At 34.7% G+C, this 23,121-nt stretch overlaps 1 protein-coding gene across 4 annotated transcripts in view; it reads right to left on the bottom strand.

Annotated features, from left to right (window-relative positions):
• Window positions 1-3,909: 3,909 nt before the first annotated feature.
• The window catches only part of Suco (SUN domain containing ossification factor), a 59,582-nt gene continuing 40,370 nt past the window's right edge, over window positions 3,910-23,121 (bottom strand). For 2 of the 4 annotated variants that reach the window (XM_027417230.2, XM_027417232.2), the window contains 8 exons: window positions 22,978-23,068; window positions 19,172-20,329; window positions 18,011-18,098; window positions 15,407-15,511; window positions 14,332-14,486; window positions 13,827-13,918; window positions 7,389-7,444; window positions 3,910-5,870 (listed from right to left, as the gene is read on the bottom strand). In XM_027417230.2, coding sequence (XP_027273031.1) covers window positions 5,427-5,870; window positions 7,389-7,444; window positions 13,827-13,918; window positions 14,332-14,486; window positions 15,407-15,511; window positions 18,011-18,098; window positions 19,172-20,329; window positions 22,978-23,068 — 2,189 coding nt within the window. In that variant the 3' untranslated portion in view covers window positions 3,910-5,426. Of the gene's footprint in view, window positions 5,871-7,388; window positions 7,445-13,445; window positions 13,478-13,826; window positions 13,919-14,331; window positions 14,487-15,406; window positions 15,512-18,010; window positions 18,099-19,171; window positions 20,330-22,977; window positions 23,069-23,121 lie in introns of those variants that run through there. The other 2 variants (XM_027417231.2, XM_027417233.2) reach the window with 2 other exon arrangements.

Genomic DNA, 23,121 nt, shown 5'->3' with positions numbered 1-23,121 from the left:
CACACACACACACACACACACACACACACACACACACATGCAAGGATGCCCAAACCCATATATCCACATATACAGAGAGAGGGGAAGGAAGGAGAGACAAGGTCTTATTGCCATCTAGGTGTATAGGAATCATGAAACAAGTTTATGTAAGGGAAGAACAAAGATTAAAATGTACCTTATAACTCATGCATTATATGCCCCAGGGCTCAGACAGAATACTAGTCAGAAGATAGGATGCGCATCTTTGTCATGCAGGCTGCTTTTTGAGATTTCTAAATTTATTTCTATATCCATTAGACAAATAATGTCCCAGGAGATAGTGGACATGCAGTACATGAGATACTGCATTCTGGAAAATACAGCCCCTATAGCTAATACAGATAAAAGCTGAGAAAGCAAGCCAGCAGTAATTCCTGAATAATGGAATTAAAAACAATTACATAGTCCATTCATTCAGAATAATCAGTTAATATAGGCAGTACAATAAACACATTACTAGTTCAAAGGAAAACACTAGGTAAGAACACTGGCTAAAGGGTAAAAGCTTGGGAGCTAAACTAAGCCATACTCTTAAGACAAACAGATCCTAAAAGGTCAAATGAAATGCCTAACAATGTAAACAGGCACACGAAACAGTTCTGAATGTGCATTTGCTCTTCAAGGAAGGGATAAGGGAAGTGTCTAGCAACCTGGAGAGAAGTGAGGGAAGTACACTGTGAAGATGCACATGCAAACTTTAACTGGGAAAGTATGCCCAGAGCAGTACCTTAGCAAACCATGGCCTGGATACCAGCATCAAAGATTTCTATAGAAATAGGAAGAGGGAAGATTGGAAATGTTTCAGAGCCTGCTCACCACACTCCCTCCTACTGAATACAATTCAGTAAACTGTTTAAAATGATTAAATCAAACCTCTACCTTTCCCCTATACTTTTTAAAATTATTGCAAAACATATTGGGGCAGAGAAACAGGAAAATCTCCCAAGTTTGCTTAGTCTGGGGTAATGTCACTGACTTCAACATTGAAATAAGAATATAAATAACATTTCATTCCTCATTTGAGGTGCTCAAACAGGTATGTGGTCCTTTGCCCACTCTTCCTTTTTTGACACTGTGCATTCCAGGGAGTCTTAAGACAATAGAGGAAGGCCACCAGGCTCTATCAGACTTTACATAATGTCAAATAATTTCATGTTAATCCACTGAGGTTTCAGATTTGTTATGAAAACATAGCTTACCTAGCCAACTAATATAGAGCACAACAGCAGACTCAAAATCCAAGTTGACTTCTCCAAACAACATGAAGGTTGATTCAGTACTGAATCACCCCAGTAAATAGGTCATTTCACAAGGGAGATCACAGGAAAGTGCTAACTCAGTTGATGCTCAAAAGAATTTAATAAAATCCACCATGTATTCCAAACTAAGAAAGAACTTTCAGCAAAATAATGAAGTTTTTGTTTTGTTTGCTTTTTGGCAGGGTCTCTCTCTCTCTCTGCAGCTCAAGCTCACCTCAAACCCACAGCAGTTTTCCCCCATAAGCCAATCCAGGTGCTACGATTCCATCGTGAGGCAACCACCCAAGTTTCAGAGCATCTATCTGAAACTAACTGCTACTATTAATCACAAACCACTGTAAAATTTCTAATTTATACACAGAAAAATGATGCCTACTAGCATTCCCTACTGCTTAGAATTGTTTGTGAAGTTCTAGTAAATGGGAAATAAAAGCAAAAGGAATGCAGGTATAAGAAATGATATAAATGTGATGTGGGTAGACTTACCTGGCTACCTGAAAAAGAATCAGAGAAAAAAAGTGTAATCCAGTAAGGTAAAGTAATAACATATTTAAATAAAACCTGTCTTTTTTTTCATACTATCAAAAGTATTGGAAAATATATTGGAAGCACTTCATTTATAACAGCAACAGTAATATAAAAATATGAGAATTGCATATTACAGCAATCCTAAGATAATTACATAGCTTCAAAAAGACTTGAACATTTTGAAATAAACATTTCTCTATATACTGATTTTTATATTTTAATTAAAACAAAAGTTCAAAGGGAAGTCTTGGGAACTTGACAAAGTAATTCTAAATATAAATATATTCATTTGGATATACAAACTATTTTTTACTTATAATTACAAATCAGTCAGTAAAACAGTGAGCACAGGAGAATGAATTCTGGGTCAGAGAGAGGCAGGAGAGATGATTCAGCAATTAAGAGCACTTATAGCTCTTTCAGAGGACCAGGGTTTGGTTCTTAGTTCACACACTGCATGGCTTACAATTACCTAGAATTCCAGCACCAGAGGATCCAAAGAGGATCCAATACCTCTTCTGGCCTCTGCATACACACACACACACACACACACACACACACACACTAATCCAAATAGATCCTAATCCTCCAAGACGAATGACCCCTTCATAGGGCTCACGCTGAGAAAACAACAGATTTTTATATTACAATTCATAACAGTAGCAAAATTAATTATGAAATAGCAATGAAAATAATTTCATGGTCGGGGGTCACCACAACATAAAGAAACTATATTAAGGGGTCACAACATTAGGAAAGCTGAGAACCACTGCTCTTAGAGAATGCTCAAAACAAAACAGAAACCTAGGTGGGATTTTTCTCTGCAAAGAACTCATCTGGTACGCAAGCCACACCACACCAGTCACACCAGGCTGTGTCTAGCTGTAGCTACTATGGAAGTACATTCATGGGTACCATGAAAGCTAGAGAAATGTGGTCTAGGTTGCATAAACACTAGTAGGGAAAGGTAGTTATAAATATCAGCTAAGGCCACATGATCAGTTGCAGGAATAAAGATTATAATTGAAATTTTCTGGTATGTTTTGTTAAGAATGCATTGATACAGATACTTGTGTTTTCTTTCCTTAAACAATTTATTGTGATATAACATTAAGAGAATGTGGCTATCATATAGGGACATTGCCACCTATTCTAAATTCATAATGCATCTGTGGTCATACAAGGGATAGCTATATTGTGTTAGGTGTAACTATGACCTGGCTAAATATATAATGTTCCTGTAACTGTATTCGGGATAGTTATATTGATTTAGGTGTAATTATGACATTGTTACTATTTTTATTTGGAGTTAATCATGACATAAGGATATATGATTGCGTGTCAAGTTGACAAGGGATTGACTTGTGATGGCTATTCTTGGTTGTCAACTCAACTACATCTGGAATTAACTAAAACCCAAAAATGAAGGTTCAAGATATGTCTTCCCACCTCAAATATCCAAGCTAGAAGTGGATCTGCCCACTTCAAATTAAGCAGAAATCCCTCACAGTGCCAGTAAAGGTTTGAGTATGTCTTGTCTAAACCACTTGGGAGCAGTGTCTCTAAATTTTGAGTGTTTTTTGATTCTGTTAATTATATACACTGGGTAGGCATCCTTAGCTCCAAAATTGAAAATCCAAAAGTGCTACAAATCCTCCAAAAAATTGAGAATTCAAAATTTTAGGATTTTACAGCCCTTGGATTTTGATTATTGCTTTTTACCAGACACAAATCTGCTGATGGCAAGAATCTTTATTCATTAAAGTAAAGGTTTGAGTTTTTATTTTTTTCCTCTTGGGTGTAGTAATAACCTGGAGGAGAAATAAAACTCACTAAAACTTTCTCTGGGTAGATATGCATCTTATTATTAGAACCATCGTTTCAGTGAAAAGGTGAACTATGATTATTAGGAAACAGAATGTTTAGGTGAAAGTATATATTATGGCTGCCTGAAATGTGAGCAATTCTGCTATATTTAACCTGAAAGATGGCACAACAGAAACAAAAAACAAACAACTTAAATCGATGACCAGAGATTATTAATAAACATGTTCAGTCTTTTAAAGGACAGAAGAGCCAGCAATTAATAAAGACAAGTGTTCAGATTTATTTGGAAATTCACAGTTTCTAATGGTACTACAGCTCTGTAGTTACATATTTAAAACCCTCTTTTCACAACATACAACAGTGTGACTTCCCACTCTAGCTTGACTCTCATCTGGACTTCTTTTCAAGGGCCTGCTATACCTTCAGGTCCTGTTGCTCTGAATGGCTAATTGTGCAGACTGGAAGGGAAAAAAAAATTATCTCCTACAACATATTGCTAACCTAAAGCAGCAACTTAAACAAAAAAGGCTTTAAATAAATCAATCACATTACAAACAATACCAAGATAGGTATTAGACAAATTTAAAAACAATTATTAACAAAAGTGCTCAATAAGTTATAACAAATTTCACAACACAAAATGGTCAATTCTCTCTCAAAAAAGAAACACATTTCACTTTCACTCATCTCTGTACAATCACACATCAAAAAATCAATTTCCTCAGACAGGCATTGCCAATTACTTGGAAAAAAGGACAAACGAAGACAGATGTCGACAACACATACATATATATCTGCACACTGTAGCCAACAAAAGCAAACATCAAGGAATCATAATCCTTTTAGACTTAACCAATTTAACTGAGTAAGGCCTGACACACTCACTGGCTGCTCATGTGACTATGTACAAAGGCAGTGACTGGACCATGGGAAACCTGGTCTTGGTGATGTGAACATTTGGAGGATTAGTGTTTACTGTGAACATTTAGAATGCAACATAAAAAAATCTTCACAAATAGTTAAGTGTGTTTAAAGGTGAATTTATAATAAATTTGTTTTCAGATACCTGTCATTTCCAAGAAAATATCTTACCATTTCACTGAGTTAAAAACTCAGGAAAAAAAAAATAGCCCAATCCAACTAAATTAAATGAAAGCAAGGATGAAATCATCACCTTTTATGTAAAAGGACTTTCGAACATTTCCGCAGTATTTCCAGTGAGATTACTGAGCAACTCTAAGTTGGCAAGTCTTTAGGATCTTTATGCAAATGACCCACACTGCTGAGCTTCAGGCACCAACCACCTTAAAGCCTTGTAGTGTTTGCAGCTTCAAAAACCTATAAAGTTACAAAACAAATGACAGAAAAGTCCTCCCTCCTCTTCCAGTGGCATTATAAATAGACAAAAGGCACATAAATATGGGAAGGTGCAAGAAATAGGAACCAAGCTGAAGGAAGAGGGTTAGGCTTTCATTCCTATCCTACCCAAGGAACTGGGCTTCCAAATTACTTTTGTCCCAGTAATTATCTGTGAAAAAAAAAAAAAACTTTATAAAATGTCTATCATCATCCTTATAGGAAGAGAACAGCCTTGTAAAACTGTAGCTCATCAGCCAAGATTGACACAATCCTATCTCCTTTTTAAAAAGGTGAAAAAACATAATTTTTGAATACTTTCCCTAATATTTCATCCCTCCCCTAAACCCTTCAAATACCACAGGCTGTTCTTCAAAGAACAACAAAAAAGTCTTCAGTATGAATGTTCAGTTCCTTTTAGATATGTCCCGAGACTGCTGTAACACCAAATGCTCCCACGGTGATCTCCTTGTTTCCTTTGATTATGTCATGAAGGCTCGGCAACGACCCCGACTTAGTCTGTATAAGAGCTTTTATTAACTTTCCTTGGTCTTGGACTTTAGACCGCCTTCGTTTTAAAGCCCTCTTTTCAGTTTTTGTCTTTTGGGTCTGTCCATTGCACAGACTTGTACAAGCTGAAATGCCACAAAAATAGGACTCTTCTGACTGTGATGAAGTTTCTGAGCTTCCCTCAGATGGAGGGCCCTTGTAAGAAGAATGATAAACTTCTCCCATATTAGAAAAATCTCTCTGGTTCGTAAAGGGCTTTCTTCCTTTTATGTCTCCATTGGCTATAGGGTGCAAAGGGTCTGCAGGCTTTATTGTCTCAATTTTTTCAGTTTTGTACTTGCAACGTTTCTTCTATAACATAAATAAAAGGAGGCACAGAAATTATTCCTTCTTATTAGATATGAGATATAAGCAAAGTACTATTGCCTATGAGAAGTAAAGCAGTGTTTCTCCCCACTCTGTTGTGAATAGATAGTATCATTGACACCCCACTTTGTAAATTCAAAGGTTCAACTGCTTACAGCCAATTGTGTATACTCTGAGGCAGAGGTAATTGATATCTGAATACTTCTATATGTCAAATGTTATACTGGTTACTTTCTTGTGTATTTTATATGTTAACCTTGAAAGGTTTGTTTTGGGCTCCTATATGAGAAAAATCAAGCTTTAGAGATTTGGCTCCCTGTCTAAGTTACAAAATATTAAGTACTGAAGGTAGAATCAAATTGTAACCTGCTTTGCACTAATCAGAAATTCTATTACCTATAGACAATTATTACTAATCAAATAAGTGTTATGTAATTTGAGGTTAAAAAGAAAATCAGGCTTTACAGCAAAGGAGAAAAAATCTTAAGACAGTAAATATTGCCTAGTATCCAATGAGACATCTAAGTAAACAGCCTATGTCATGTTGTTATTTTTAAGACCACAGATAGGCTGTTGAGAAGATTACAGAACAGTGCTTGCAATGTCTCTGGGATCTACCAGAAGCTCAGTAAATAAAGACCCAACAACCAGCACATTTTTCTCTAAAGGGTTGGATAATAATATTTTAGGCTTTGTAGGCCTCAAACATCTTTTTAATGTTTTTGGGGCTTTTACTTTGCAATCCTATAAAAATGAGAAAATAGTTACTGGCTCCTATCATAGAAAATAAAAATAGGCCATGGTTTGATGATCTCTCTAGATATTATTTACACAATTATCACCACTGAAAGCAAACATATGGGAATCAGGAAGACAATTCATTTAGTAAATTGCTTATATAGTAGAAATGAAGCCCCAGATTTGATCCCAAGTACTGCATAAAGCATGTCTGTAATCCTAGTATCTGTGGTCAGAAGGAGCAGACAGAGGATCAAAGTCACTCACAGGCATGTAGCAAGTTTGAGGCCATCCTGGAATACATAAAACTTTATCTCAAACAAACAAAAACAAGGAAGAAAAAACAAGAAAATTACATTATGGTTGGGTATGATGGCTCATAGCTATTATTTCAGCCCTTGGGAGGTTGAAGCAGGAGGACTGCATCAAGGGCTACGTAACATAGTTGAGGCAAACCTGAGCTACAGTGTGAGGGAGAACTTGTCTCAAAAACCAAAAAGCAGGGCCAGCAAGATGGCTTAGCAGGTAAAGGCACTTGGTGCCAAGAACTCACAGGGTGGAGAACTGACTTCCACAACTTATCATCTGCCCTTCACACCCTAAATAAACGTAAAAACAACAAAAATCACGCAAAACAACTAAAAAAGAAAAACAAAAAATTAAAATAAACATGATGCCAAGGGATATACATTAACATTTTCAGTATCTGTTTTTCATTTACTATCATACAGCTTAGAACAAACTTCAAAAGAAAGAGAGTATTACCTTTTTCTCTGGAGAGAACTTGAGGGGTTCTACGATGTACAAATCATTCGGGTCTACTGTAAGTAAGAAAAGGGGATGTAAAATGAAAAGTAGATTATGCTATGACTAAACATCACAAATAACATTAGTGATTATTTTATTAATGAAATGAATGATAGGTATTAGGACAGGATAATCATTATTTCTACGTTGAAAAGTGGTAAGCCAGAATGGGTAAGGTGGGCTCTGAATTTTGTTAAAAGTTATTGGAAGGTTGATTATCAACCCTGAAGACAACCAATATTCAAATAAGTATACATTTTACATTTTTAATTAACAGTGATCAATTGCTACAGGAAGGGTCCTTCTCTTAGACTAGACCCTTTTGCCACCTGATGAGAACAATAACATTACTGGGCAATCCAATACCAAGCCTATAGGTAATTACTAAAAGATGGAGTCAGAAAGGTGCATTAATGATGTGTGTCAAGCAGCTGGGATCACATACATATAGATGCCAGTTAGAAGAACATAAAGAGAGATTCAGGAATGCTTTTATAACCTTTTATAGTTTTGATTAAAACCATTAACTCTAAAATATAGAAACAGCTTGAACATGTAGAACATGTGACCACACACTCAGGAAAAAAACATTCTGACATGATGAGTACATTAAATCTACAGATTTATCTTTCAGTTTAAAAAATTCTGTTACTCAGGACACTCCTACCTTTCTCTACAACAAGCACATATCTCTAAGCAGAGTTATAGAACTTTAGCACTATTCAACTTGTTAAAACAACTCAGTCTGACAGACTAATTTAGTACCCAGCAAATTCATCTTAAAGTTATACATACCAGAAACATATTAATAACATGATCCAATTAATTTCAACTTGTGTTATTATTTCCAAAGAGCTCATGAAAAGCTATTAAGTACATAAAAATAGACAAATATTCCTCTAAATAGCCATTTTTTATCAGGCCATTAATCTCCAGTTGCTTTTTAAAAACATCATGATGCCTTCTTCTAGGAATGCTGCTGTTAGCCAGATTGACTTCCACACTGTAAACAAATGTGGTGGGAAAAGAAAAACGCAAAGCTAACACCACTGAATAGCTGCCAAGGACACTGCAATCTGCCTCTTTAATTATCCCTACAAATAATTTTTGAAGTGGAAAAGCACACAAAGGTAAATAAGCATACAAAGACATAGCACACTGAGCAATGGCTCACAAATACAAGTAAATAAACAGATTTACAAGTATTTAGGATAACCACAGACTAGCATCATGTGATGACTGCACCATGGTGAAAGTGTCTGATATCAAACATGGGTTATAAAAACACAATACTTAACTACGTTTAAATATTAAAAAGTTGGAAAAACAAACCACAAAAACAAGACAAGGCTTTTTAACAAAACAGAGATTTCCTAGGAGCAGAAAATGTGGTAAGTAAAATTTAAAACTCAATGGATAAATTTAGTAACAGATATAGTTGTAAGCTATGTAGCTTAAAAAATGGATTAGAAAAAAACAATGACCAAAAATGTATCAAAAGGTAGCAAAGGGGGGCTGGATTAAGAGCACATACTGCTCTCACAGAGGACCTGAGTCTGGTTTCTAGCACCCCTGTCAGAAGCTCATAGCTTTGGGGGATCTGCTGGCCTCTACAAGTACCTGCATTTACATTCACACAGCCACACATACTTAATTTTAAAAGAAATCTAAAAAAAAAAAAAAGAAACTTTATAAGATAAAGAGGATATAGACAGATGGATTAATACATGTATAAAATTGGAGAGTTAAGACATTGAGGAATAGGTAATATACATAGGGGGAAACAATCGCACATTACTCAAAAGATATCTACGTAGAGATCTAAAGAGCCAAACAAATCCAACACAGGACTAAAGAAAAATGAAAATAGTAGTTCAAGGGGTGTGGTGGTAGATACATCTCTGTGAATCAGATACCAGCCTGATCTACAGGACAGTGAGTTACAGGACAGCCAGGGCTACATAGAGATCTTGCAGTCCCCCTACCTCCCACCCTTGGAAAAAAAAAAAAAAAAAAAAAGGTAATTCAGAGGTTTAGATATGATATGACAATTGAAATATGCAGACAAATCTGAATAAACAATGAATATAGAATTTAACAACATGAGTTATTAGAATTAAGCAGACAAACTAGAATTGACCTAAAACATAAAAATGAGCATAATAAATAATGAAAACATGGAAGTTAAACAGAATAAGGACTTCTTAATAAGATCATTGGGTTGGCTCAGAAAGAGGTAAAAAAAAAAAAAAAGTATCTTTAGACAGTAAATACTTGTACCTCCCTGAAGTAACCAATAAAGAACAATGACTGTGTATAACTTCCAATCTAAGTATTATAATAGGGAAATAAATACACACTTCATCCTAGGAAAAAGCCTCAAGTTATGATGATGATGATGATGATGATGATGATGATGATGGAGAGTACAGTACACCAACACAACACCAAATGTTCTAAGTCATGTGTTAATACATACTTAGCAAATGGGCAGATTCTTGGAACTGAGCTTTAACATCACCAGAAAACTTCATTCCTACAACTTAAGCTAAAGACCCTAAACTACTCTTACAAAGAAAATTCTGTACCTATTTAACTTTACTAATTAAAAAGGAAGCCTTTGATCTATAACTATGGCATTTTTCAACAGGATCAAACAGAAGCTTAATAAAAAGACAGAAGAGAAGAGAAGAGACAATCTGAAACAGTAGAATGTGAATACATGAAATTCTGGAAAAAATCAGATGTAATTCTTATCATGCTTATGCATTCTTCTGAAGAGAAGAAATAGACTTTCATAAACAAGGAGAACTGAAAGAACTATGTTAATCCGAAGACCTGCTTTGCAAGAAATATTAATAGTTCAGAATTAAGAAAAAACAATTCTGTCTTATCCTTAACTGGTTAACAGACAATTATGTTCAAATTAATACCAATATGCTTTTGTAGGTATATATAAGCTATGTCTATATCTATGTGTAAGTGGAATGAATAAGAACAATAATGTAAGTGATGGGAGGCAGTATTTAGTATTACTTTGTTGTGATAACCATACTTATGAAAGGGTATAGCTTTATTTGAAAAGTAGAGATGGGTTAGTTGTAAATGAATACTGTAAACAAGCAATCATTAAAGTAATCTATAAAGAATTATGCTGGGTATGCTAACAAAAAGAATCAGGCAAAATACTCAATTATCATAAAAAAGAATAGAAATAATATAGAGGACAAAAATAGAAACAAATAAACTTAACAAATGGAAAACAATAATATGGTAATATTCTAAAAATATGTCAAAACCACTTTTGAATAATGGTTTAAACAATCCAATTAACAGAGACTACCAGTTAATCGGACAATGAGATCCAACTATGCATCACCTAAAAACTTCATTTAAGTACAAGAGAAAGAGAAGACATATTCATTTGAGACAAAGCAGACTTTTGACCTTGAAATAGAAATTGCATAGCGAGTAAGGGATCAGTACTCCAAGAAGACATACTGGTCCTAAGTGCATACACATTTAACAATATGGCATCACAGTATATAGGCATATGCTGTAGTGAGTTTTGAGAAGGGTGCTTACACTACTCTCAGTGAGAAATGGATAATCTAGTCAACAAATTGTGCAGAGGAAAATGGACCCTTATGTCATACACAAAAATTAACACCAAGTAGAATAAAAACACATAAAAGTTTTACGGCTCTGGATTTCACCAAGATTTCCTAGATAAGGACACTGACAACAAAAGCAAAATGGATAGTGAAAAATCTATGTGCAAAAAAGATAGAAAATATTTGTACATAATATAGGACATTTATATTTATAATTATATGCTAGTGTGCTTGTGTTTATGTATATATGTATAGACATATATACAATGAATTACAGAAATGCAAACTGAAGCACAGTAAAAGATCTCACAGACATTAGAATAGCTATTATTAGGAAAAAAAAAGGAAAGAAATAACATGTATGAGAGTACAGAAACAATGGAACCCTGCTGCTGGGATTGTAAAGCAAAACAATAACTATGAAATAATGGAGATTACTCAAAAGGAAATTAAAAACACTGTCACATGATCTAACTATACCATTTTTAGTTACATATCCAGAAGAACTGACAGTAAGATTGTCAAAGTGGTATTTGTACACCCATGCTCATAACAGCATCACTTAAAACAGCAAAGAGGGAAAGCTACTTAAATCCTCTTGGATAAAGCACCTGAAACAAGGCTGACAACCTGAGCCTGAGTTTTAGGATCCATAAGTCCAGGGCAGAAGAAGAGAACTGACTCTCAAAGTTGTTCTTGACCCTCCACTTGCAGCTGTGCAAGTGGGCACATATAAAAGTGAAATAATATAAAAAGAAAAATGGAAAGAAAATGTGGTATATACACAAAGTAGACAATCATTCATCTTTCAAAAGAAAGTCTTATTGCATACTACAACATGGATGCAGCCTGAAGGTATGTTATACAAAATAAACCACACACAGAAAGACAAAGATTGCATGATTCCATGATATGGCATAGTTAATGTAGTTAAATTAAAAGGAACATAAAACACAATAGTATTTAGGAGGTGTCAGGTAGAGATGAAAATATTCTGAGGATCTGTTTCACAACAATGTGAACTTATTTAAACATTACTGGATTTCATACTTAAAACATGCTTAAAATGATACATTTTTATGTTGTTGCTTAAAAACAAAACAAAACAAAAAACAATTTGACATGGTTCCTTCCCTCTAAGCTAAGTGAAAATACATACAAAATGGGAAAATTCAAGGCAGACTAAGATAAATGCCCCACAAGTTTTAATTGAAGAGAGATAAAGAAATGAATAACAGAATCAGGACTGAAGTCAGTTCCTTCCTGCCATTGTCCTCATCTTTCTTTAAAAGTAAGGATAAGTCAAGATCACATCACTGTTCAAAACAGAAGCAATTCTCTTATCAGGAACAAAACCTATTCTATTTGTCTTTAAAGAGTTAGAGGGAAAATAATAAAATATATTAGTTCACTTAATTTAAAATAAGTCTGTAACTGATGAAAACAAAAAACCATCTCAAGGTGTGTTCCAACTGCATGAGTACAGCTCAAATAAGAAATGCATATATACCAATCTACAAGGCCCAATTCATTAAATTATTACTAGGATGTGGACAACTGATAAAGCTGAAAAGAAGCCATCTAAAGCTGATGGCAGGTCATTCATAGAACATTCTAGAAAACCATGTGCTGATATTTACTAAAGCTGACACATATGCTTTGACCCAGCACTCCCACTTCCATTTCTGTTGTCAGATGTATGTACAGGGTGGCTTAAAGACAGGTAGTAGCCTCAAAATGAAAATAGTTCAAAGACAAATGCGTTAATGTGGAGCATCTGTACAGTGGAATACTGGGCTAGAATTGGAATGAATGAACTATATTAAATGGCATGATGATTCACAACAATTAGATGCTAAAATACTGGCTACACTGGGAGGCAAAAATGCATAAAGTAGTTTTGGAGGTGTTAATAGTACACTCCGGTTTTTAATTAGGATGTGGATTACACAGGCTACTGAGTTTGTAAATAATTATCTAAGCTTACACATGGAGTGGATTCAATATGGAAAGCTTATACTAGTGAAGCTCAGGAGTGATTATTTGAAGAGAAATATTCTGCTCATTACTAAAATCCTAAAGAAAGAGAAAACAGCTAATTTTTTAGAAAGCACTGCTAAATCAAATATATAATTAACTGGTTATTTCAGTATTGCTATAAGGATGAATTTTTAAGTTTCTTAATAAGCACTAATTACAAACGAACTAAAACAGGAAAATAGTCACACAGTATACACCTGTTCATCCAATGTTAGCATGTCTTGAATGAAACCCAATTATAAACTCCGGGGCAATGAAAGTGCCTCAAAACTCCTAGAGACAAAAAGGGTCCTACCTGCACAAGAAGAGGAGGCAGAAAAGCACAGGATGCTATGGGAGCACATTGAGCATTCAGGTTTTCCATAGCTGCTGAACTTTCTCAAACATCCCTTTCTAAAAAGAAATACTTCTAAACAGGAGCATGAGCAAGCAAAACTACTCATTGCTAATTAAAACTAAGTCCCCCTCCCCACCCTCTGGGCTTTCAAAGGAACAAAGAGGTTTAAAGTATGAAAATGATAAAAGTGGCTTTGACTAGCACAAACACAAAGATAACTTTGATTCATTTTTTGGTTGCAAATGGTCACAAACAACAGCATGTATGTTATACGTATGTCAGAAGCCAGTTTCATACTAAATGAATGTGTGTGCGCATGCACACACACACACACACACACACACACACACACACACACACACACACACACCACAAACACCACACACCACATTCACAGAAATCTACCTTCTTTGCCAGTAAACTGTAGAGATTTGGATCTGATGAGTGGGAATGATGTTCTTCTTTTCAAATTCATGTCATCATAGGAAGAGAAACACCTAGTATATTAAGAAAATAACATTGCATACAATGAGTATATGGTATCTAATTTATTGTATGGCATTTAAATGGAGGATATTGATAACTGCATTTAACACTGGAACAAGCCTAAATTTAACACACCAGACACTGCTAATGTGAGTAAAACAAATCTGTAATGGTCATATCTTACAGTGTGAATTCTCCTCCTTCTCAACCAAAACAATTAAAAGGTTTGAAGCATTTGTTATTAGTTTCTCTCGATTAATCAATAGAGCTATCTCCAAGTACAGTGAGTGACCATCTTGTTTTTATTATTTTGGTTTCAAGAGGGAATTACTTCATGTTCCTTTATCTGCTCAGCATTTCTTTGAGGGGAAAAAAAAAGTAATGAAAGAAAGAAGAAAACTGTATAATATGATGCTTACTTTACCTTTTAGGGCTTGGATATTGATTACTTTTAGGAAGCTTTGAAATGTAATCTCCATCAAATTGAGAAGTGTTTCGACAACGTTGCATACAGAGCATCAGTCCCAAGATAACACATAAAATCAAAGACATAACAAGGTAACTCTGTCGATCTGAAACCTGAAAAGACAATAATAATTACAACAATAAACCACTTAAAGAAAACACAGCGGAACCTAAAATTCAGAGAATAAATAATTTTAAATAGTCAATGTGCCAAAACCATAATACAGAGAATGCTGCTTGAAAACTAACTATTAATCTAAATTCTTCCTTGGAAAATTTTCAAACCTATGAAAGTGGTACAGAAGCAGTAAAGTCAGAATATTTTATTTATGCCTTAGACCTATGCTCACCACAATGTTTTGTTAACATTTAGTTTGTCTTTGCATCTGCACTCTCTTCCACAGGGATAAACATGCTAGTAAGTAGCCTTTCCCACTATATACAACTAAACTACTACTCAGTTATCAAACCCCTTAGACTCAATCTCAATTCCTTAACCTGTCCTACCCAATATTTCATTAAGGATCATCTTTCTATCTTTTCAATATATACTTATTTCAACTAACCTATTATTTTCTACTTTTAAAATCCTAGTTCAAGTTAACTTCAGCCATGTCACTGAAATTGCCCCCTAATGAGTTCCTTTCCTGTTTCTGCTCTTGTCCTTAGACAACTTTCAACAGGGCAGCACATGAGGAATTTCTCAACATTTTAAGCATTATTGAGAAGATACAGATAATTGCTTTACTTAATAATTTCCAATGATTTGTAATGCTCAGAATAAAAATCAAACTAAATTGCTTTTTTCCAAAAGACCTGACAGAATTAACATACCTGCCTTATAGTTAAGACCAAATCATGAAAACATGTTTTACAAAAGACTATCATAATGTAGTTCCCAAACAATAAAATAACACATTTTAGTGTTTTGAAAATTTCTATGTAAGTGACAGTTTTGTTTGGTTATGAGCTTGCCCTTCTGACAGCCTTTCCAAGGTGTACCGTGTCTTACAACAGAGGCAGTTGACAATTACCTCCCGTTTTAATTCTGTTACAGTTGTTGATAAGTTTGAAACAAGCTGTGTCATGTTGGTCAGTTGTGCCTGTAGCAAGTGGATGGCTTCAGTTTGCCGCTGATCCTATAACAAAAGATTATCATTTTTCTTTATTTCATCTATACATTAACTATAAACCACTAAGTCCTTTCAAATGCATTTTTATAAAGATCTTACTGGATAAACTTTGATGAAAAGTATTAAAAAAATATAAAACACTTAAGAATCTGGGATTGTGCTCAAGTCTCCCTTCAAAAAGAATTATTTTGTCACTCACTGCCAGCATGTGGAATACCATGTAACAGAAGCTAATGAGCGACTTTCCTAATTAACATTGTTTCCATAGGTAGGAACTAGTGGATCACCAGTCTCATACTGGCTACTCCCACCAAGTGTTTTGAAAAGCAAGGCAGCCAGTAAAAAGACACAATGAAGCTTCTTTGAAGTAAGTTTCTGGATACAGAGTATTTTAATATAAATTATTTAAAAACAAATCTTTCACAATAAAAAAATAAAGAATTCAGAATGTCATACCTACATGTGGTCATTTTTTTTTTTTTTTTTTTTTTTTTTGGTTTTTCGAGACAGGGTTTCTCTGTGTAGCTTCGGTGCCTATCCTGGCACTCGATCTGGAGACCAGGCTGGCCTCGAACTCAGAGCGATCCGCCTGCCTCTGCCTCCCGAGTGCTGGGATTAAAGGCGTGCACCACCAACACCCGGCCATGTGGTCATTTTAACTGATGCTACACTACCAGTGAAAAGGTCATCAAAGTCACCACCAAATTTATTTGAGAAACTTTTATAATCAACATGTCTTTATTTAAATTATTCTCATGCAAATTGTATACTAGACAAATGATACTAAAATTTTAAACCTATTAATGAGTTTCAGAAGGAAGGAAGGAAGGAAGGAGGGAAGGAAGGAAAAAAGGCAGGAAGAAGTCCAGGAAATTGAAAACACTATCTTATGATCTCATAGACACTACATAACCATTTATTATTCTAGATCTATGATTTTCAATTTTAGATTCAAAGAAGTTTTAAGTCTCAGTTGTGGGTGAAGAAAGAGGGTTGTATAAAACAAAAGGGTTCATTACTGCAAACCTTTGATTCTTTCTAGTATAGTTTACCACCCCCCCCCCCATCTCCCCTTTGAGACAGGGTTTCTCTGTAGCTTTGGATCCTGTCCTGGAACTTGATCTGTAGACTAATCTGGCCTCGAACTCACAGAGATCCACCTGCCTCTGCCCCTCCAGTGCTGGGATTAAAGGTGTGCACCACTACCAGCCGGCTAGTTTACCTTCTTAAAATACTAAATTAGTGATTTACTAAATCACTTCTTCTGAAACTCAACTCATATATACCACTGATTTGCAAACACCTAAAGACAAGTCTAAACTGGTTAACACTGCTAATCAACACATTTGTTAGATTACAAGTACTTATACAGGTCTTTGAGACACAAGATCTAGATATCATATATATATAGAGAGAAAATAACAGTATTATCAGAGTAAAACTCAATATAAAATTTGTTAGTTGTGATAGCACACACATCATACTTAAAAGTGTTAATAATGAAATTTTTTTCCCTAAGACAGAGGAATGAACTTGTCACCAGTCATACTGTTTATCATTATCTACATCTGGCCAAGAGATAAATAAAAAAGATGGAAGGATCAAAAGGAAATAAAGCTGTTCTTTTCTGTAATCAACAGGAGTACTACAGAAAAAAACCACAAAATATTCTGCAGGTTTAGAAAGTTGCAGAAAGGTTGTATACATAAGATATATTCAATGTTCAAAATATTTTTTCTAGATGAGATAATAGCTAGATATCTTCCCAAACATGATGTGAATAAGCATTACTTTTGCTACTTACATCCCACTAAAGTCAGTGGATATTTACATCCAGAGTAACATGTAAATCAGAAGAACCATATGGAGAATAGTATGAAATTACTCAAAACGGTAAAACAGACTTTCCTTATCACCTAGCAAAACGCTGCTAGGTAGGTAGCCAAAGGAGATAAAACTATTTACAGCATTTATGGCAAAATTATTTATAACAGATAAAATATGTCATTAACTGAAGTTGACTTTCAGGGAATGGACAGACAAAAAACAAAAAACACTGGTATATTTACACAATGGGATACTATTCAGCCACAAAAAAATAAAAATAAAAAAATATAGTTTGTAGCAATGTGGGTCAATATGGAGGTTATTACTTCAAGTAAAATGAATCACAAACAGAAAGACATGTGCCATATAGTCTCACTCACTTGTACAAACTAATAAGTCAATCTACAAAGGAAAGGAAGGGGAAAAGATGAAAAGAAGTTCAATAAACGAGTGGGAGAATTTCTTCTATTTCTTCTTTAGAATAGTGGAAAACTACTGGTTAAAATAATTTATGATATATTTGAAAGTAGAGATTACTGACAATAGTTGAAGTGACTTGTTAATTACCCTGACTATCTATTACACATTGTACATGCACAATAATTGCAACACACTCCACAAAGTATGCATATCATATTACCTTCTAAAAAATAAATACACAATAAAGAAGAAACCAACCTGTTCTTCTGCTATTCTTGAAGTATTCTGAAGTTTTACTATTGTTTTATTGAAAGCCTTTTGCATTTCTTCCATTTGTTTCCGGTACCTATAGAGTGAGAATTGATTTAAATTCACTTTCTCATTCACTGACTACTGGAAAAATAATTCTTATTTTGAGATTGGACAATCTGTTATTCTTAAAATGACCTAGTCAAGACTGAACAATATAGTAACACATACAAAAGGGATTGCCCAACAGAGCCTGAACATCAAGTTTATTCTTCTCATTGCTATAAAATATTTAATGCGATTCCTTGGGGATGGAGTACAGTGGGGAAAGACCAGGAACAAATTCCCTTTCCCGTACCTTACTGACATCTACATTAGTAGCATTTCAAATTAAGATGGATAAGAAAATGTGTTCGTCAATAACTCTAGACATTTGGTGCCCAAGTGATGGCAAATGTATGGGAAAGAAATTCTAAGACAGACAGTAGACATTTACGGAATATTAAACAGAATACAGGTACAAAAACAAGAAGACTGTGTCTGAAGTCTTAGAATCACTAAATATGCATACTGACACTAAGGAATAAAGGATATAAATTATGACAAAAGAACTGTGATTCTGTGATCTGTATTAAAAGGTATGTTGATTATAAATGCTGCATATTTTGACTGCATATATAAAAGCTGCAATCTTGTCTGATTTTCTCTTATCTTTACATATCTTAAATACCCGGTCCAGATGTACTACAAGCCTTAAGGTACTTTTCCCATGTCTTCTCTGGGAATCAGTAAAAAAATTGCTAATCAACAGAAGGAGAAAACGATTCTGGACCTGCTACTACATGCCTACAGTCCCAGTTAATCAGGAGGCTGATAAGATTACATGAGCCCAAGAGCTTGAGACTAATCTCAGCAAAACAGTAAGAATACAAAAATTATAGAGGAGAAAACGATATACAGAAAAATAACCTGGTAATAATGGCACATTACTTAAGTACTTATAACAACAGATAATAATTCTGGAAAGCTTTGAACATCATCCAAGTGGCTTGCCCTCTTTTTCCAGTTAAAATCATGCTTATTACATTACTATAATATAATGTCTTTGTAGATCTTATTTAGCTACCAAGCTTACCCTGTGAAACAGGCATAATGTATAAGAAAGCTTACCTTTGACTAAGTTCCTCCAGATAGCGACCACTGAGTGACATGTTAACTTCTAAGGCTTTAATACGATTATTAAGTCTCATAAATACTGACTCCTTCTGATTTGATCCATGTACAAGATTCCCGTTACCATATCCCAGATCTGTAGAATTTTGTAATTCAGCATAGAAATCTGTAGCTGTCCTCTGTAACCCTCTTAAAAGGGCATCTTCTGGAGACTGGTCCTCCTCTTTTACTTCAGGCAATGAAGGATCCATAACCGGAGTCACTGTTTGCTTTGGTGTATCAGCTATACTCATTTTGGTTTCCCCATCTTCACTATCTGGCACAATGGCTGTGTTTAAAGGTGGTGGTACTGTTTCAGATACCTTTGTGATAATTTCTATGGAGGATATGTCTTCTTTCACAGCACTGTCCACTATCTCATTAACTTTACTTGTTTCATAAATAACAGAGGGCTTCTCAACAGAACTAAAGCTCTCAGGTTTTTTTCCCATTTCATCATCAGACTCAACAGAACTCTCTTGGGGCATTACTTGTAATGGCGTATGTCCTCTCTCATATTTAACAGATTCAGATCCTTCTACTTTAGGCAGTGAATTCATTTCTGGAGTAATATCTAAGAGAAGAGACTGAGAAAGACTTTGAGGATGGCTTGGCTCAATTTCAATTGCATCCACTGTGTGATTCATCAAATCACCCTGATGCACACTACTTAAGTCATCAAGAACAACAGTTTCAGCTTCTCTTTCCATGTTCTCATTGTCCACATCTCCACTGGGAGGCTGTGATAGTGAAACCTCTACTGATTCTACAGGAAGTAGTAATGATGGCTGAGCTGAAACAAACTCTTTTCCTTTACTCATAGCAGTTCTGCTGCGTTGACGATAAAGAGCAATTCTAACAGAGCACCATTTATATATGTACTCCGAAAAACTAGAAATACAACAAATTGAGGTCAGTTCACTGCAAAGTATTTGTGTCTCAGACTCAAACCAGGATGACGACTCATCCTCCTGTTCACCACTGCCCAAAAGAGTCACCGTAGATTGACTTGCTTCCTCTTCTTCCTCCTGAACCAGTTGTACAATAGGACTTTCTTTTGGAGTATCTGAGGTTGATGGATCTGTATCACGTGTACGGACTTCATTGATTACATATCTAGAAACACATAGACATAATTACATATCACTTAGTTAGAAATCTAACGTTAAGATAAGCTTAAGGAAAACATCTTAGCACAACATAAGGAAGACTGGGATTACAAAAGTAATGATGAGTACAAAGCTGTATTCCGTTTTCCCCATAAAATACTTTTCTATTATAATTTTTTTTAAAGTAGTTAAGTCAGAAATGTCAATACAAAATCTACTTACCAAGTAACCAGATAGCTCAAACCCACTGTATTGACCCTAAAGAAATGAATATTTCTCTTCCCTGCATGTACAGTATACCTTTCTTTCCATAACATTTACAAGCCTAACTCTTACAAGCCTTACCACCACCCTTTACAGATTACAAATAAGGTACCCAAGAGCTAGAACTAGAATCCAGGATTTTTAATATCACCTGCAGAAGTCAGCTAAAGTTCTCAACAATGTTTCTGTAGATGCTGGGAGGAATTCCCACACAGAAGACTCTCTGTTCTTAAATATAACCTTAACATCATTTAAGCTAGTTTTCATACTAAAAGGCAAATATACCCGACCACTTTTAATAAAATCTTGGTTCAGCATAAACCAATGAACAGAAATGTCATTAAGTCTGTCTCACCCTTGGCTCTAGAGCCAGTCTGTGTGGTTGGGCCTAGATAGGGGTAGAGTAATAGTAGAAAATTATAATGCCAAAGGTTCTGTCTGAGATAAAGACAATTTCTGGCTATAATCTTAAAGAACAAATAAAAAACCTGAAATATAATATGAATACCAAAATTGAATTATCTTTATATGCAAAATCTCCTACTTAAAATATTACTACCAGGACATGTTTCCAAAATATTACTACCAGGAAATGTTTCCAAATACAAACTTCTGTCACAATGACAAAAGCAAAGACAAGAAGTAGACTTTCAATTTTGCTGAGAGCAAAATACTAACCAATCAGGATAAAACAATTAGGTTATGCTTCTTTAAACAGAAAGAGCTGTCTATAGCCATATAGATCCATTTAGTACCAAATTATGTTTCTTACATCACCTATGAGTTACAGAAAAAACTGTGACAGTAAAAAAGGAGTAATGTCTGAAGAGAGGAAAGAGAAAATGAAACAATCTGGCAAATGTTAAGTTACATACTGCTGTACATAATCTATGTAGCCTTAAGCATAAGAAAAGAAAATAACAGCTTTCCATAACTTTTAGCTATAGTTTTTAGGTATGGAGCCTTGCATTTTTTTGTTATCTCACCAAATGACTGTTCTATAATCTAAAAAAATTAAGAGTAAACAAATGAAGAAACCATAAGTAAAAATTATGCAATGATATACAATAAAAGTCAATGTGGTAGCTTGTGCCTTTAAATCCAGTACTTGAGAGAAAGAACCAAGAGGATCACAAGTTTGGGGGCAGGCTGAACTACATAAGGAGATCATGTCTCAACAACATCCCCTTGCAAATATTAATGTTTGCATGTGTGCACATATATGTGTGTATAAATAAAATCAGCCTGCTTAGTTTGCTTTAAAAAATGTTAACTGAAGAAGCCTGGTTATAAAATCAAGAACAGATATCCCCAGATAATTAGAAATACTAATAATATCTCTATCTCTAATATATACTTTCAGGTCTTTTTAAGAATCAGTAGCACATATGCTATATTTTTTACTCCAATCACCAAATAAATATTTTCAGTTGCTTTCAGAATATAAATATCTCACTCTGCTCTTCAAGACACACAACCATTTTTAGTTAGCATGCTGTTTGGGAATTACAGTTCAAAATTACTCACTGAAATTCTGGTTTCTACAATTGTGTGAAATGGTTCAAATTCAAATACACTCTCTACTAGAGTTCCCACCACCAAAAAAAAAAAGACTTACAGATTTTATACAATAACCATAACCCATTGGCCAGATCATTGAGTTTGAGCTTATTGTCTACTATAGGCAGCATGTACCTACAAATAATATGTACCTATAATGTAAATGTCTTTGATTAAAAAAAAATTAAGATATTTTATGTTACCTATATACACAGCACTGCCCAAAGTGTGCTACTGCAAAAAAACAAAACAAAACACAAAATTCATACATATCAGTTTGAGGAAGGGAACAACTACGTTTGCTGAGTGACAAACAATTCAAGAACCACTGTTTTAGTTATCTTGGGTACCCTTTGAGGTTTTCTAGGGTTATCATATATACACATACAATGCTTTCAAAACTTAATAAAGGACAAGCCTTTGAAATCTGTCCTCAAGCCTAAGATAATCACCTTCAGTAAGGAAATATTTTTCTTAAAAAAAGATCCAATGTGTGAAAATAATATATAATACCAAACAAATGTGTGGTCTAGAATGCAGTATATTTTTTGTTTTGTTTTTCGAGACAGGATTTCTCTGGAGCCTGTCCTGGAGCTCATTCTGTAGACCAGACTGGCCTCGAACTCACAGAGATACACCTGCCTAATGCAGTGTATTTTTAATACACATATACATGAATGTAAAGAAACAACTGAAGTCTTCTAAGTAGCTGTAGAATGTCCTATGATTCAGGCTCTCATAGATGACTGTATATATATTACAAGTTCTTTTTTTTATATAAATACACTCAGTTTTGTTTTAAAAGAGCTCTGATGTCGCAATATAACTTACTCAGGTGATGGAACAGGAGTTGAAACACCAGTTGATTCAGGCATTTTAGGTGCAGTTGTGGCAGTGGCATTCTCAGATATACTTTTATTTCCTATTTTAAGAAAGATTCCCACATTGAGTTCAATGTTTAAAAGCTATACCATA

The sequence above is a fragment of the Cricetulus griseus genome, chromosome 5 (genome assembly GCF_003668045.3).
Source record: "Cricetulus griseus strain 17A/GY chromosome 5, alternate assembly CriGri-PICRH-1.0, whole genome shotgun sequence".
Classification (NCBI taxonomy): domain Eukaryota; kingdom Metazoa; phylum Chordata; class Mammalia; order Rodentia; family Cricetidae; genus Cricetulus; species Cricetulus griseus.
The sequence above is the reverse complement of the archived record's forward strand: the minus strand, read 5'-3'. Positions and strand labels throughout refer to the sequence as shown.